Here is a 17,023-nt window from a genome sequence, read left to right as displayed (position 1 = left end):
TTGTCTACAGCTGCATCTCTCTATCCAGCCCAGGGCTGAGCTGTTCTGATTGCAGACTTGCCTAAATTACCATATCTAGCTGGCTCCTGACCATGTTTTACATCCCATTCATCCATCATACCTGCCCACCCCTGGCTTCTAGATATCTGCCTTGCCAAGTGACCTTCCTCCTTCTCCCAGCTTGCTTTCTCTTGCTTAGGAACAGTAATCATATCAACATCACCATTCCTTCTAGATGTAGTGACAAATGTCACTTATGGCTTTACTCACCATCCCTGTGATTCTCTGGATCAAAACTTCCTTCCCTGGCCACCAGCCCCCCAATATTTGTTCTATTCCCCATTGGAATGTAAACTGCCTGAAGGCAGATGTTATTTTGTATGTCCCCAGTGCCTGGAACATAGGTGCTAATAAATTTTTCATCTGTTTTATAAACCTCAAGATGGCCTGTATCCTGTCAGATGAAAAACAGTATATGACCCACTAGCTGGGCCTACCACCTCAAAGATGTGGCACTCAGATACCAAGAAACATTCACTTCATATTGTCAAGAAGACATTTCTCTGATGAGACCTTTTGTGAATGGGTTAATTATGGGGTGAGTGGGGCAGCTAGGTGGCACAGTGGATAGAGCACCAGCCCTGGATTCAGGAGGACCTGAGTTCAAATCCGGCCTTAGACACATTAACACTCACTAGCTGTGTGACCCTGGGCAAGTTACTTAACCCCATTGCCTAGCCAAAATAAAATAATAGTAATAATAATTAGAGGGTGGAAGTTAATGAAAGCAAATACTTGCTAGCACCTCACTCTTCCCCCAACTCTTTTTTTTTTTGGATGCAATTGGGGTTAAGTGACTTGCTCAGGGTCACACAGTAAGCATCTGAGGCCACATTTGAACTCGGCTCCTCCTGACTCTAGAGCCAGTGCTGTATTCACTGAGCCACCTAGCTCTCCTCCCCCCAATTCTCAAAAACCTACTAGGATTTTCCAGAGCTAGGGATCCTACTGGGTCAACGAAAGGAAATACCACTGTTCTAAGATCAGCTGGTTCTATCGTAGAATGATGGCTTAGATCCAAATTTATCTCTTCAGGCTGGGGAATGAAGATATGTCCTAGTGCAAGATAGGATTTGGTGACCCAGAGTTCACTTAAATCTTTGAGGATGGAAACTAGGTCTTCTTCCCCCATTAATTTGGGAGCTTCCCAAAGGCAGAAACCATCTCTTTTGTTGCGGGATAGATCAATAGATATCTATTTATAAGATAGATTGATCTAGGTAGATACCTATTGATAGATAAAATGGCTGTTTCCACTGGACCTTCTTAACCCCCTTTACTTGTGAAATCTCAGTTCTGGACTCTGGCTCAGAACTTTAAGAACCCTTGGGTATATGAAATCTTCCAGCCCGTCCTGGGGGGAAGCAGGAAGTCCCACAGAATGGGAAGGGGGAGAATGAAACACACTGTCTTGGATAGAATGGGAATGGAAGGAAAGGTTTCATTTCCTTATTCTCTACCCCTGGCCCATATTTCCCCTGAATCACCACGTCCAGGGGCCCTGGGTTTAAATTTTTATTTGATGTAAAGAAAAAATACAACTGGCTTTTGATTTCACCCTCTACATCCCCCACCCCAGATGACCCCATATTTCAGATTTCTGAAGAATAATTTTTTTACAGTTACGACACTCATCCAAATAGTTTTTCTTTCACTGCCCTCTTACCCTTTTCTTTCTTTTTATTCTTCTTTCCCCCTTTCCTCATTAAAAAAAAAAAGCCACATTCCAGGGCCTTGGGAGTAAGACACACAAAGGTAGCAGAACCACATAGAACCCAACCCTGTCCTGCAGCATGAGCAAATCTGGGGCCGTCTTAGCTCCTCTGAACTCCAGGCTGAGGGGGTGGTACAGAAATAGGTGAGGTAGGGTAGCCTTCCTGAAACTGCCCTCTCCCCTAGCACCTCTCTTTTTTCAGTGGAAGGGCGGACCAGGTCAGTTTTCCTTGAGGACTAGAAGGAGTCTCCTCATTGCTTTCTGCTTTTGCTCCTGGGCAGCCCGAGATGTACGCAGAGAGTTTGGGGAGACAGTTGAAGGACGGAAGCAAGTCAAGAAGAGGTTTGGAGAATCTAAAATAGGTGAGCCCACACCCTAAAATCCCCATTTATCTGGTGTTGGTGAGGTGCATATGAGGGATAGGGGAGTATCTGCTGTCCCTACTCCACCCTTGCCAAAGGAGAGAAACCCAATTACCCTCCCACCCCCCAAAACTGCTTCCAAGTAGTTCTCATTCTTAAAAAGTTTAACTAAGGGGAGGCTAAAGAAAGGAATAAAATGGAGGCTTGCACCTTGGGTTTAAATATGGGTTGGCTGGAAGGCCAGGCAGCAGTTAGCACCTTAAGACAACTTGGCAGATGAGCCCAAAGCTTCCCAGTAGAGAAGAAGAGGGGCTGATATCAGAGGTCTGTCCCACTGCCAGCTGTAGATTTTGCATCCTAGGCTGGGCCCCCTAGTCCTCTAGTTCCCTCAGAGCTCTTCATGAACTCTCTCCTGGTCTTCATCTGACTTCAATTTGAGCTCCTCCATAGTGATCTTGCCATCTTGATTTCGGTCCTGGTTCTGGAACATATCACCGATGGTCTTCTCAGGGTCCTGCCCAGGCATGAGTTTCCCTTTGCCTTCTGCTACCTGGGTCTTGATGAAGGTGGAAAACTGGGAGGGAAAGAGAATCAACAGGATAGAGGGTAAGAAAAAGTCAAAGCCCAAGGGGTCAAGCAGGGTCATGGGAGGGAGGATTAGGAAGGATATAGATAGATAGATAGATAGATAGATAGATAGATAGATAGATAGATAGATAGATAGATAGATAGATGGATGGAGGTCATGCTTATTTTTGAGGAGTTGGATCAGCCCAACCTAACTGAGTAGTAACGGGGGAAGGGAGTTAGACCTGTTATAGTGATGGTGAACCCAGAAAAGAGTAGGAGTGATGGTGACCCCCAAGGAGGGGACAGTGAGAAGGGGAAAAGTCTAGAGGGAGGGCAAGGGTCAAGGACAAGGAAAGCAGTAGCATTGGTGATGGGATGAGAAGCATGAATGGATTTGAGGGAGGGTGAGAATTGGTTAATATTTGAGTTAATTTTGACCACCAGGAATACCTGATATCCTGCCTCCTGCCCTCATGCCTTTGCACAGGTGACTATCCCCCATATTTGAAATACCCTCCCTTCTTCCAGAAAGCCTCTTAGAATCTTTAGCTTCCTTGAGGGATTGGTTTAAGTACCGCCTCCCACAGAGGTTTCTCCTAACCCTTTCCCACTCCCTAGCTGCTAGTGCCCTCCCCTCCAAATTACAGTTATCCCTTCCACATCTTGGGGGATTAGGGGCACAGTGCCTCCATGATCTGGAAAATCTGCATAAAAGTTTTTGGCCCTCCCTTCATACCAGAGAAGTCTGAATTATTATGATATTAAACGATAAACTATATTGATTTTATAAAACACTACATATATATGTTTTATGTATTTCTGAGTTTCTAAACTTTTTCTGTGTCTGCTGGCCTTCTTGTGACATCTGTGGCTTCCACAAAACTCACCTAAAATTCCCGTTTAATTTCTTGTGCCAGCTCATGATATATTGAAACCACAATGTGGAAAGTTGCAATGTGGAAGGGGAAAATGGTACTTTGTATTTTCTAGTCTGTGTAGACATTATTTATTTCCAATATAATGTAAGCTCCTTGGGGTCAAGGACTGTATAATTTTTGGCTCTGAATCCTCAGCACAGTGCCCGGCACATAGTAGGTGCTTAATAAATATTTCTTGAATGAATGGATGGAATGAATGGATAGCACAGGCCTTAAGTGGAACTCCTGAATTGAGTAATGGTTTTCTAAATGCTAGGGCTCTTCCTCCTACCTCCTCAGGTGGGATCTCTCCATCCTTGTTGAGGTCCATGTCTTCATACAGGTTAGCAGGAGGGTCCCCATGCCACACAAACAAGTAACCCTCAGGCAGCCCCTCCTCTCGGGATACCAGCTCTACCTCAAATAGTAGCACAGCACTGCCTGGGACACCTCGGGCTTGGAGAAACACAAATGAGACTTTATTGGAGATTAAGGTCCTCAGCCCTACCAACATGCCCTCACTAGCCCCTATTACTTGAATTTGAAAGAGTAAGGAATGAAAGAGTAGGGGGTAGTGCTTGACCTGTAGGGGCCAAAATGGTCTTATTGGGACTTAAAGGGTAGATATGTAGAAGAATTGGAAGAACCAGTCAATGCTTCATTCCCAAGGCTTCCTCAATCCCCTCACTGGAAATAGAAGCTCTCTTTACCCTCCTTTACCCTCCTTCCCTGCCCCGTTTAACTCTTTCACCCAGCATCCACCTTCTCCGGTTGGGACAAAGTCAGAGAGATTAGAGAGCATATGACCTCATCTCCCATTTGCCCCCTCACCTCCATTCTCTCCATGTCCCAGGTGGGGAGGAATGATCAGTTGTCTTCTCTCTCCCACACACATGCCCTGAAGGCCAGTGTTCAGGCCTTCAATCACCTTGTTGGCCCCCAAAGTGGCTTCCTGGGGCTCTCCGTAATCATGGCTGGAAGAAGAGAATGAGTATCTGAATCTGGAGGAGTGTTCCTGGGCGTATGTTTCCACCTCCTCCATTTATAATAATCTGTAGGCTACTGGAAACAGCTAAGCATAGTGAATAGAGCACTGGGCTTGGAGCCTACAAGATCTGAGTTTGAATTCTATCTTACTAGTCATGTGACCCTGGGCAAATCATTTCCTCTCTCTCAGTCTCAGATTCTCTGTCTTTAAAATTGTTCAGTCATGTCCTACTCTTTTTTTTTTTTAATTTTTAAAGTCTTTTTTTTTTTTAGCTAGGCAGTGGGGTTAAGTGACTTGCCCAGGGTCACACAGCTAGTAAGTGTTATGTGTCTGAGGCTGGATTTGAACTCAGGTCCTCCTGAATCCAGGGCTGGTGCTCTATCCACTGTGCCACCTAGCTGGCCCCATGTCCTACTCTTCATAAGCCCCTTCAAGGTTTTCTTGGCAAAGATATTGGAGTGGTTTGCTGTTTCCTCATCCAGATGAGGAACTGAGGCAAATAGGGTTAAGTGACTTGCCCAGGGTCACAGAGCTAGCAAGTGCCTGAGGCCAGATTTGAACTCAGGAAGATGAGTCTTCCTGACCCCAGGCCCATCGCTCTGTGCACGATGGCACACATTAAACATTTAATAAATGCTCATTCCCTCCCACCTTTCCTCTCCCCTTTGGATTGGAAATACTTAGGAATGAGAAAATAGTTATAATAGACATGTGGGAATCAGGCAGAAGAAACAAGAAACCCTAAATGAGAGCTCTTGACCATTTTATGTGTCCTGGTCCCCTTTGCCAGGCTGGTGTAGCCCATGGCACCCTTTTCAGAATAGTTTTTAAGTGCATAAAAATAGGATTGCCAAGGAAACCAATTATACTGAAATAACAATGATCAAAATAAAAAACAAATTCATGGACCCCCTGCAATCTATCCGTGGATCCCAAATTAAGAACCTCTGCCTTAGATTGTCTGGAAACCAAATAACCAGCCCCCTAGATCATCAGAGATGGTTTGGTTTTGTTTCTATTTTTTCCCTTCCTTGACCAGTATAAGGAACAATTGCAGGCTGGTGTGTGGTGGTGGGTGAGTTCTCCTGTGTTCCATTTCTCTGCCAGTAGATGATTAACTCCTGTAAAAACAGAGGCTGTTTTGGATTTTGTCTTTATGTCCCCAGCACCTCTGCATGGCACCTAGCATGTGGCAGGTCTTGATGAGCGCTCCTTGAATGAATGAATGAATGAATGAATGAATGAATGACTCTCCCCTGCCCAGTACTCACGAAGAGAAGAGCTTGGTTCCATCCAGCAAGGAGCAGTTATAGTGATAGCGTACAAAATCCCCCAGTCTGGAGGTCTCATTGCAGCCTTCACTGGGCCTGGAAATTGTCTGAGTTTCCACCGTGTCGGATGGGTTGTGGAAGTCGATGACGTGGACATCAAAGATCAGCACCGCTGAGCCAGGGATCTTGTCTCCTGGAGTCCAGGATGGGTAATACACCATTGCATACATATAGACTTAGAGCTAAACAGAAACTTCAAGGCCAATCTAATCCACCCCCTCACCTCCATTTTACAGATGAGGAAACAGAGGCCCAGGGAAGTTAAGGGATTTGCCCTTAGAGACAGTTAGTTAACTAGGTGGCACAATGATAGAGTACTGGATCTGGAGTAAGGAAGAGCTGAGTTCCAATTTGACTTCAGACACTTCCTAGTTTTGTGACCCTAGACAAGTCACTTAACCTTTGCCTGCCTCAGTTTTCTCAACTATAAAATGGAGATCATTATAGCACCTGCCTCCCAGGGTTGTTGTGAAGGATCAAATGAGATATTTGTAAAGTGCTCAGCACTGTGCCTGGCACGTGGTAGTAGACCCTTAATAAATGCTTGTTCTCCTCCCCTGGCCCAAGGTCACCCAGGAAGTAAATGGCAGAGGCAGAATGAATCCTGAGACCTCCATGACTCTGAGGCATAGGAGATCCCCTAGCTCTAAATACCTCTCCTTCCTTCTCTCTACTGTCTCTACACTCTCTCCTGGTCATCCAGGACTAGTGATAAGACGGGAAACCAACATCCTATAGCCTTTGGGATCACTTTGCCCTCCTATGGGAAAAAATGGAAGCAGGGATTGGACTTCCCCAGCAGACAATAATCACATTCTTTAAAAAAAAAATTTATATTTTTGAATCACATTCCTGAGAACCTATTAGACAACTCAAAACATTTGTTTTTGTGGAAGGGGAGAAGGGCTAGGCTGGACCTCAAGTCCCTAGCCATTGCTTAGTTAACATCAAATCCCAATTATAAAGTCCCCATTATAGAAAGAGACAAACAAAATTAGGGTGCATGTGTCCACAATTTAATTTTTCTCAAGCTGGCTTGACATGCATTACATGGGAGTTCAGTCCAAAACTGGACCCCCCTAAAGGGGCCAGTTCAGAATTGGATCCATTTGGGATTTGGGGGTACATGCCCTTCGAAGAGTAGTTGTTCCCAAGGGGTGCCAATCAACTGTGATTGATTGACATATGAGGAGGTAGGCTATATTAAAATGAGGTCTGGAGTACGTGACTTAGGTCACTTAATCAACAGGGGCCAATATCGCCTGCCATCAAAGGAAATACTATCCCCAGTCTTGGGAATCTGTCTCCACCCAAACCTGAGTAGGATAAAATCAATTCAATTCAGGCCTGGGTTGGAGTTTGACCAAGATAAGAAGATTCAATGCAATCTCATTATCAGGAATGTACTTCTGAAGAACTTTGGACAGAAGGCTGGCGGTGAGGGCAGCTCTGAGTCTCCAAGACACAGATTACCAAGAGAAATCATTTTTCACACCTAGTATCATGTGGATGTATCTAATGGTTTAAGAAAAGCTGTCCCCACTGTAACTGGGAGATAAAGGGAAGGGGAGGTTTGAGGCTAGGGTTTGTAATGTGGTGGGGGGTAGGTAAAAGAGAAAATCCTACCAGCTCCATTTTCTCCATAGGCGAGGTGTGGAGGGATGGTGATTCGTCGGAGCTCTCCGATGCATACTCCCTGCAGACCCTGGTCCATGCCTGGGATGATGTAACCCTGCCCTATGTAAGTATTATATGTGTGGTTTCTGGAGTAACTGCAATATAAAGTAGGGGGGAAATGGGGTTGTGTTGTCAGGTAAGGGCAAGAGACTCCTCCATGCCCTCCAAACACTGTGACCCATCATCATCGTGGACTAGATGCCCCCTCCCCTTCTCCTTGATGACTGGACTGTAGCCTGGTCACTTCTACATCTGATCACATCTCTCCCTCTAGTCACCTGGGCACTTCCCCAGTACAGGCCCTCCTGGCTCCTCAGCAGGACTGCTGCAGTAGCCTTCTGATTGGCCCCCCTGCCTTCAATCTCTCACCCTCCACCCAGCTGTCAAAGTGATATTCCTAAAGCACAGTTCTGACCACTTCACTTTCCTATTCAAGAGCCTCCAGGGGTTCTGTCTTGCTTTTGGAATAAAATACAGACTGCCTGTTTGGCTTTTAAAACCTCTCACTATCTGGCTCCATCCTCCTTTTCTTTCTTCTTAAAAAAGTATATCTTTTATTTTGCTTTTTAAAAAATCAGCAAGCACTTATTGTCTCTCCCTTTTTCTCTTTCCCAAATAATTGGGGGGAAAAAGAAAGGAAAAAAGAAGGAAGGAGGGTGGAAAGGAAGGAAAAAAGGGAGGAAGAAAAGAAAGGAGGAGGGAAGGAAGGAGAGAAGGAGGGAAGGGAAAAAGAAAGGAAAGAAGGGATGTAAGAGGAAAGGAGAGAAGGAAGGAAAGAAAGAAGGGAGGAGGGAACTAAAGAGGGGAAGAGAAAGGGAAGGAGGGAAAGGAGAGAAGGAAAAAGGAAGGAGAGAAGGGAAGAAAGAGGGAATGAGGGAAGGAAATAATGGAGAAAGGGAGGAAGGAAGACAGAAAAGGAGGAAAAAAGGAAGAAGGAAGGAAGGGAAGGAGGAGAGAAGAAAGGGAGGAGGGAAGGAGAGAAGAAAAGAGGGAGGGAAGGAAGACCAAATCCTTATAACAATTATTCATAGTCAAGAAAAACAAATGCCCTCATTGGCCATGTCCAAAAGTATATGTCTCATTTGACATCTTGAGTCCATCACCTCATAGTAATCGGACTACCTGCCGAGATGTAAGGCTTGTTATCATCCTTCACACACACCACAGTGTAGATAATTGGCCTGTTGCTCTTCCTTATACACCATGCTTTTGCATTAGCTGAATGCTATGACTGGAATGCACTCTCTTCATTTCTACCTCATAAAAAACCTAGCTTCCTTCACAGCTTAGCTTAAGGGTCACCTCCTAGACAAGGCCTTTCCCGACCTTCCCAGCTACCAATACTTTCTCCCCCTATCTTGTATTTTATGTCCATATTTTGTATTTAAATTGATACGTATTTGTTGTTTCTCTGAGTGGAAGAAACAGCTTCGAGAAAGGAGAGGCTGTTCAATTTTTGGCTTTTAATTCCATAGTGCCCAACATATGGTTCTCAAAGGGTGGGTGATGACACACCAAGTTTTGCTAGGTATGCTATGAAATTTTGAATGTTATATTATTGAAGATAAACAAAATTATTATATTTTTGTTTAGCATAAATTTTACTTACCCAGGATATACATTATATATTAATGTAATTAATATGTATTAATACAAGGATTTTTTTTTTTGGTGGAGGGTAGTCCTGGTGAGGAGCTCTTTCTACTATTGCAGGTCAGCACCTTCTTTGCAACTTAGGGTCTTACGGAGCCACCCAGAGCATTGAAAAATTAAGTGACTTGCCCCCAGTCCCACAGATAGTATGTGTTAGAAGTGGGACAATGAACTCAGTCCTTCATGGCTCTGAAGCCGGTTCTCAATCTACTGCACTGTGTTGCTTCTCCCATGTTGTAACTATAGTATTTGTAAAATAAACGAAGCTTGCCTATGACATGTATACATGAACCTTGAAATGTTGAAATACCTGACCTGAATCTGAAAAGAACTCAACAAAAGGCTGCTTTTATTGAAGAGACATGGCCCACGTGCAAGCCTTCCAATTCTCCTGTTATGTTATCATCTGGAAAGTTGAGTGTCCCTTGATACCTCACAGCCAAAAGCACTGTCCCATGAAGTGAAAAGAGTTTAAGCATTATCACGGTGGGCATTAGAATGATTTATTGACATCTCGGAGATGTACTTTAGATACATTTCACTAGGGATGACAATGGCTTCCCAAACTCTCCTTCCTCCCCCTGGTCTCTTCCCAGTTCTTCTTCCCCCAGTGTTTTTCAGTCTCCAAAGCCTTCTTGGTGTTTCCTAATCCTTACCATCCAAGTTCAGGCCCTCATCACTTCTTGCCTGGACTACTTCAATAGCCTCCTAATTGGTCTTCTTGCCTCAAGCTTCTTCTTACTCCAAACCATCCTCCCCATAAACTGCCAAAATAATTTCCCCAAAGTACGGGTCTGACTGTTCTCCTACTTAATAAACTCCAGTGGTTCCTTCTTCCTAGCAATTCCTACCAACTTCTCTATTTGACATTTAAAACCCTGCACAACTTGCCTCCAAACTACCTTGCCAGCCTTAGTATCGATTACTCCCTTAGACTTTCCTTGGATTTTTTGCTGTTCCTCACACATGGCATTCCATCTCCCAACTCCTTACCTTTGTATAGCTGTGCTCCATCCCTAGGGTGATCTTCTGTGTCTCCTCTAAACCTAAGAATCCTCAATTTCCTTCTACCCACTGTGCCACCTAGCTGCCCCATCATGAAGTCTTTTCTGATCCTGCCCCAGATCCTTGTGGTGTCTCCCCTCCCAAATGACATACATTTGTTTTGTGACTATAACCTGCCTGTTGGTCCCATTCAGAGGGCTGACTAGGTAGACTTGGGGGAGGGGGCAGGTAAGTGGTGCAGTGGATAGAACACTGGCCTTGGAGTCAGGAAGACCTGAGTTCAAATCTAGCCACAGACACTTGGCACTACCTATCTGTGTGACCCTGGCCAAATCACTTAACCCTAATTGCCTCACCCCCCCCCAAAAGAGAGAGACATAAAAATTGAAACCCAATGGGTATGACCAGCACAAATAATAGCACAAACAATGAAATCAGGTAGACTTGGGGGACAGGACCTACCAGCTGGCCAGGAGGTTTGCCCAATATTCACCAAGTTCCTAAGGTTCTACCTTTCACCTTAAACTGGGATGACTTCTGGGATATATTTCATATACACCTATATATGTACATGTTGTCTCGCCTTATAGTATGAAAGCATCTTGAGGGAAGCAACGACTTCATTTTTGTTGTATCCCCAGGGCTTAGCACAGCACCCAGCACATATAATAGTAGTTGTTCAGTCATTTTGTCAATCATGTCCAACTCTTCGTGACCCCCATTTGGGGTTTTCTTGGCAAAAAATACTGAAGCATTTCCTCCTGACTCATTTTATAGATGAGGAAACTGAGGCAAACATGACTTGCTCAGGGTCACACAGCTAGTACATGTCTGAGCCCAGATCTGGACCCAGGAATATGAGTCTTCCTGACTCCAGGCCTAGCACTCTTTCCACTGTACCACCTAGCTGCCCCATATAGTAAGTATTGAGTAAGACCTGAGTTCAAATAAATTCCTGTTCATCGATTGTTCTGTTTGGCTCTGGGAAGAGGCAGGCAGAAATAGGAGCAATGAGTTGGGGCTGCAAAGAGGCAGATTTAGACTTAATATATGGAAAAATTTGAATAATTAAATTATTGAAAAGTAGAATTGGGATCTATTAGGTTCCTTCTCAGTGGAGGTCTCCAAGCAGATGAGGGATGACTATTTGTTGGGCATGACTGCTGAGATCCTTTCTTAATCTAAATTTCTGTGATTCTTCACCTAATGCTGCCTCCAGTCTCTTCCCTATTTCCAGTGACTTGTTTCAACAATTTCTTCAGCTCTTACCATTCTCCCCTAGGCCTACCTGACCTCTTACCTGGAGTCAAAAATGGTGCCATCCATCAGGGAGCCATTATAATGGTATCGCATGAAATCCCCTGCCACAGCTTTCCGCCCACAGCCTGGAGGCAGCAGCAGAGTCTCCAGCTGGACACTGTCCTTGGGATTGTGGACATCAATTAGAAGGACGTGGAAAACCAGGGAAGCCTGAGGAGGGATCACAGTTCCTAGAGGGTGAAGAGAGGAATGCCCAAGGTCAAGCTCCCCAGGGCTGCTCCCTCTGTCCTCTAAGGTTTCTCTGGACTACTAAGCTTGGGGATGAATAGTTTGCATAGCATTTTAAAAAATTAAACATTTTAATTAACCAATATACATTTTCTTTCCTTCCCTTTCCTCCCTCCCCCACCCCCCACTCCCCAGTGGAGGGGAAAAAAAAGTAAAAACTCATAACAAATGTATATGGTCAACCAAAATAAAATTCTGCATTGACCATATTTAAACAATCTCAGTCTGCATCCTGAGTTCATCATTGCTCTGTTAAGGGGTGGGTAGCATTTGCATATCATTTGTATTTCCTCAAATACTAGCTTCAGGGGCAGCTGGGTAGCACAGTGTATGGAGCACCAGCCCTGGAATCAGGAGGACCTGAGTTCAAATCCAGCCTCGGACACTTGACACTTACAAGTTGTGTGACCCTGGGCAAATCACTTAACCCTAATTGCCTAAAAAAAAAGTCAACCTACGGGAGGTCCTCTCTTATCCCCTTTCCAGTGCCTTCACTTTCCTTCTAACAGCCATCCCCCTCCCCCTCCCTTAAGCCCACTGTTCTCACCATAGCCTTTCTCTCCATATGCCAGGAATGGGGGTATGATGATCTTCCTTTTCTCTCCAGGACACATCCCCAGCAGCCCCTGGTCCATGCCCTTGATAAGCCATCCTGAGCCCACATAGGTATCATAAGTGCTACTCTTGCTGTAGCTATGGAGAATGAGATGGAGGAAGGATTGAATAGGGAGAAGACATTCCCTCATCTCCCAGGCTTCACATTCCTCAGTGCCCTGCAGGGTCCCCTGGGACCCCATTACCTGGAGTCAAATGCTGTTCCATCCAGTAATGTGCCATTGTAGTGGTATCGGACAAAGTCACTGTCCTGGACCATGCGGGGACAATTTGGTGGTCTAAGGAGAGTGTTCACCTGCACTGAGTCTTCCTTGTTCCATACATCCAGCAGGATAACGTCAAAGTACAGTGTGGAGTCAGGAGGGATCAGCCCGGCTGAGGAAGGGAGGCCAGTCTGTTAGCCCCAGTGGCAATCAAACAGAAGTCTCACCCCTCCCTTCAAAGGGATGTCTTCCTTCCCAGAAGCATCCTAGCTTCCATTGCCCTATATGGCCTTCATGCTATGAGGAAGGCCATGCGATGGGGTGGAAGAAGTACTGGACTCATAGTTCAATCTGGGTCCAGTCCAGGTTCCAACATTTCCTAGGTGTGTGACTGTGGGTTAGTCACTTAAACCTCTCAGAGACTCAGTTTTCCCATGTGTAAAATGGTATTAATAATCATACTTGGACTACCCACTGTGCAAAATTTTAAGCATTAAGTATTATGTGCCTGTGCCTCCCTACCATTTCCTCTGGCCAAGGCCTCCCTGACAATTTTCCATGTGTGTGTCCCGACCACCCCCTCTCCACTGCTCACCAACCCCGATGCTTCCATAGCCAAGGTGGGGAGGCACAACGAGGCGTCTTCGTTCATTGACACACATTCCCATGAGGCCTCGGTCCATGCCAGTGATGAGCCGACCCACACCCACCACTCCTGCTACTGTCACTCCACGATCATAGCTGCAGAAGAATGGATAAATACAGGACTAAGTGGCCCAGAATCACTGAAGCCATGTAGCATAGTAGAAGGAACAATAAATTTGGAGTCAGTGGACTTCGGTTCAAATCTGGACTAAGCTTTTTGTTAGCTGAATCAACTTTAGCAAGTCATTTAAACTTCTTGAGCCTCTGTTTCCTCATGTGTAAAATGAGGATAATCATACCTGTACTACCTGTCTCCTAGGGGAAAGGTAAAGCACCCTCGAAATGTGAGCTATCAAAGCCATAGGTAGACTCAGGCAAATATACACACATGCATTCACAAAGCATATATGTATATGTGTGCCATCTCCTACACAACACGCCTCTGAAAAAACGCATATAAAGATAGACACGTACTACCTGTTAATTAATTAATATTAGTACTACCCATTACTTAAGTTATGTGGCACATTAGACAGAATTCTGGGCCTGGAATCAGGGAAGACTTGAGTCCAAATCCCATATCAGACACTTACTAGCTGTGTGACCCTAACTTCTGTCTGCCACAGTTTCTTCATCTGCTAAAGGGAGATAACAATAGCACCTGTCTCCCAGGATTGTGGTGAGAATCAAGTGAGATAATATTTCTAAAGTGCTTTGAAAACCTTAAATCAGCATATAAATGCTGTCCTTGTTGGTTTTCTTGGCAAAGATACTGGAGTGATTTGCCATTTCCTCCTCCAGCTCACTTGACAGATAAAGAGACAGGCAAACTGGCTTAAGTGACTTGCCCAGGGTCACACAGCTAGGAAGTGTCTGAGACAAGATTTGAATTCAGGACTTCCTGACCCTAGGCCTGGTGCTCTGACCCCTGAGCCATCTAGCTGCCTCATAAATGCTAGCTATCATGATTTATTTTTTAATTTTTCACTCATGATCTCCTATGCTTGCATATACATAACAGGTCCATAACTGGACATGTATATCTAAAGACACATATACACATAAACGGTGTCCCCTGTGCAGGCTTGCACACTCCTGCAAACATGCCTTCTAAGTTTTCCCCCTCCCCAGCTGAATTATCATGTCCTTGATGACCCCTCCTCCATCAGGATTTGGCCTCTGTTTCAGAAATGGTGAATCCCTTTTATTTAGGTATTGAATGTGAAGCTGGGACTCTTCATCTTTCCCGGGTTTGGGCCTTGAGGGTGAGGTCCAAGCCTGGTTTTGCCTACTTGGTTAGAAAGTAGCACAAAGATTTTCTTCCAGGGGCTCTTGGGTCATCTGGAGTAATGGCTGACTTAAAAGACTGCCTAGCAGAGCTGTATCTTGTGCCAATGGGGCTTTGCTCCAGGACAGTAATATCTAGGGGCATACACTTTCTGCTTGTGTGGCTACTATTTCCATGCTTCATCTTGAGGTTCTTCATGAAGGCGTCTCTGGCTGCTCCAGACATCTTTTACACCAATAATTCCTCCCCCCCCCATAAAACAATCCTGTTTTTGCCTTATGTGAACACATTCCTAGTTATCGCTTTCCTACCCAGCACTGCCTACCCCCTTTGCCACCTCTGCCACAGCTCCCCAAAGCATCTGAGCTAATGATTCCAAAGACCTTTGTGGTTTTACAAGGCAGTTATTTTCCAAAGAGTGGTGGCATTTGTTGGGGGAACTACTATGTTAGAGTGGAGCAGGAGGAGACCTAGAAATCCTGGGTACATACCCTATCATCTTTGGATGCTAACCTCAGATCAGCACACTCTACTTACTCTCTGTCCCCTAACCTCAGGCCTCCCTGGAGAAGACAAGTCAGATTCCAAATCTCTAGGTCAACAAGATGGACAGCCAAGGTTATGGCCTTTAAAATAGAGGGAAGTTGAGGGAGGAGGAGAGTGGTGGTAGGGAATCAGAAAGAAAGGCCTTGGAGGGGATGGGAAGGAGTCCACCAAAGAGATGTCAGGGGACACAGGAGAAATGTCTCTGATGGGTGACGATCTGATCTTTTCCCTCACTCCCAAATCAGTACCACTTCTTTCCACTTTTCCTTTATCTCTGCTTTACAAAATTCTTTCTTAGGCTCTGAATAAACTCTTCCCTCAGACAAATTCCAGCTCCCTTTCTGACATCAAAGACCTTTGAAACTGGTGAGGGGTAGGGAGGAAGGAAGGGAGCTAGTGTCAAAGTGAGATGGGGTCAATCAATCTGAAAGGGGGTCCCAGACCCCCCATCACATATATACTGTTGGTTTGCAGATGCAGTGGAGCACACCCCTATGTTCCCACACTCCACTTCTTTAAAAAATATGTTCAGTATGCCAACAACATGCAAATCACAGGCAAACAAGCAATCAGCCAGTAAGTGTTGCTATCTCAGGCACTTTGGGGAGGATGGCGGGTGTATGAATGGAGGGATAGAAGGTGAAAGAATGGAGAACACATGGAAGTCAGACAATTGGTGAAGAACAGGATGTCTGGGTACAGGGGATTTGTGGGAGATCAAGTCTGTGTCAGGGTAAAAGAAGGTGAATCTTTGAGGTCAGAGAGGGGTTGTGCTCAGGAGATGGGGGGAGTGGTGAGTAGTTGGGGGTCCCCCCACCCTATTACCTGGAATCAAACTTCTTGCCATCCTCAAAGGTGCCGTTGTAATGGTAGCGGATGAAGTCCCCCATCTGCACCTCTCGAGGACAGGCTCGGGGTACATGGTACCTCTCAATGACTATATCTTCTAAGGGCCCTGAGCCTGGGCTGGCCCGGCCCAGAGCTCTTCCCGAGGCCTGCAGCAGCAGGAGCAGGATGGGGAATAGCGGGAGGATGCGGCTGAGGGAGCCCCAGGGGGACATGGTGCCTGGAGCTGCTTTGGCTGAGAGTGAGAGAGACCAAGGCGTCTTCTCTGCCTCCTCCTCCTCCTCCGGCTTCTCCTTCGCCCAGCGCTGGCTCCCCCCCTTCCTGTCAATGCAACCCCCCTTCCCCCAAAGCAGTCTACGTGGAATGGGGGCTGGGGAAGCTGAGCTGGCTGCGGGGGGAGCTCAGGGGGCGGTGGGGAGTTGGGGAAGAGGCCAGAGAAAGAAGAGCAGAGACCACAAACTTTCCTAAGGGGGCTCTCCATCCCTCCTGCTGCCCCCCCCCCAGGTGGTAGGGTTGTTTTTTTTGGGGGGGTACAACATCCTGAGAGGGAACCAAGGGGCTTTGGGGAAAGGAAAAAGTTGGAAAAACTATTTAGGAAAACTTGCAGCTTCTTTTTCCAGCGCTGCCACTGGGTCCTAGCGCCCGTATGCGTGCTTGATCTTCCAGCGTGTCCCTCCCTCCTTCCCCAAATTGGGGCGGGGGTGAGGGGGGAGTGGGATGTGTCCGGGTACTTAAAGAAACTGCAGATCTTGAAGCTGATTCTCTTGAGCGAACCTTCCAATCACTCTTCCCCCCATATTGGGCTTCCCACCAGAAGCCAAGGGGGTCTCAGAGCGGTCAAAGTCCTCTGAGCATCATCCGCTCTGGTCTCTAAGGTTAGACAGCTGGAAGGACTTTCCAGGTCCCCAGGACCCTGAGGCAGTGTAATGGGGTGGGGGGTGGGAAAACGGCCTGGAGTGTCTCCTCTACCCTGGAGACTTTCTGCCATACTAGAGACGCTGGTGGAGGTGGGGCAGAAATAGGGATACAGATAGGGGAAATATTCATTAAGCGAC

The 17,023-nt window shown here is 45.9% G+C and overlaps 1 protein-coding gene across 1 annotated transcript; it reads right to left on the bottom strand.

The window, feature by feature from the left end:
* Positions 1-1,559: 1,559 nt before the first annotated feature.
* Positions 1,560-16,534, bottom strand: FKBP10 (FKBP prolyl isomerase 10). Its single transcript, XM_020972785.2, has 10 exons — positions 15,948-16,534; positions 13,239-13,384; positions 12,626-12,815; positions 12,373-12,518; positions 11,578-11,767; positions 7,569-7,714; positions 5,883-6,075; positions 4,455-4,597; positions 3,916-4,079; positions 1,560-2,710 (listed from the first exon to the last, which is right to left on the bottom strand). Exons 1-10 carry the CDS (start codon positions 16,181-16,183, stop codon positions 2,525-2,527), a joined length of 1,740 nt encoding a protein of 579 aa, XP_020828444.1. The 5' UTR covers positions 16,184-16,534; the 3' UTR covers positions 1,560-2,524.
* Between the last annotated feature and the right edge of the window lie 489 nt (positions 16,535-17,023).

Source organism: Phascolarctos cinereus, unplaced genomic scaffold (assembly GCF_003287225.1).
Source record: "Phascolarctos cinereus isolate Bilbo 61053 unplaced genomic scaffold, phaCin_HiC Scaffold_5;HRSCAF=322, whole genome shotgun sequence".
Taxonomy (NCBI): domain Eukaryota; kingdom Metazoa; phylum Chordata; class Mammalia; order Diprotodontia; family Phascolarctidae; genus Phascolarctos; species Phascolarctos cinereus.
This window is presented reverse-complemented; position numbering and strand designations above follow the sequence as displayed.

Coding starts and splice junctions, on each gene's coding strand:
- FKBP10 (XM_020972785.2), bottom strand. CDS start 16,183: ATGTCCCCCTGGGGCTCCCTCAGCCGCATCCTCCCGCTATTCCCCATC. Junction 13,385..15,947: donor GGCAAGAAGTTTGATTCCAG/GTAATAGGGTGG, acceptor ATTCTTCTGCAG/CTATGATCGTGGAGTGACAG. Junction 12,816..13,238: donor CTATGGAAGCATCGGGGTTG/GTGAGCAGTGGA, acceptor TCCCTTCCTCAG/CCGGGCTGATCCCTCCTGAC.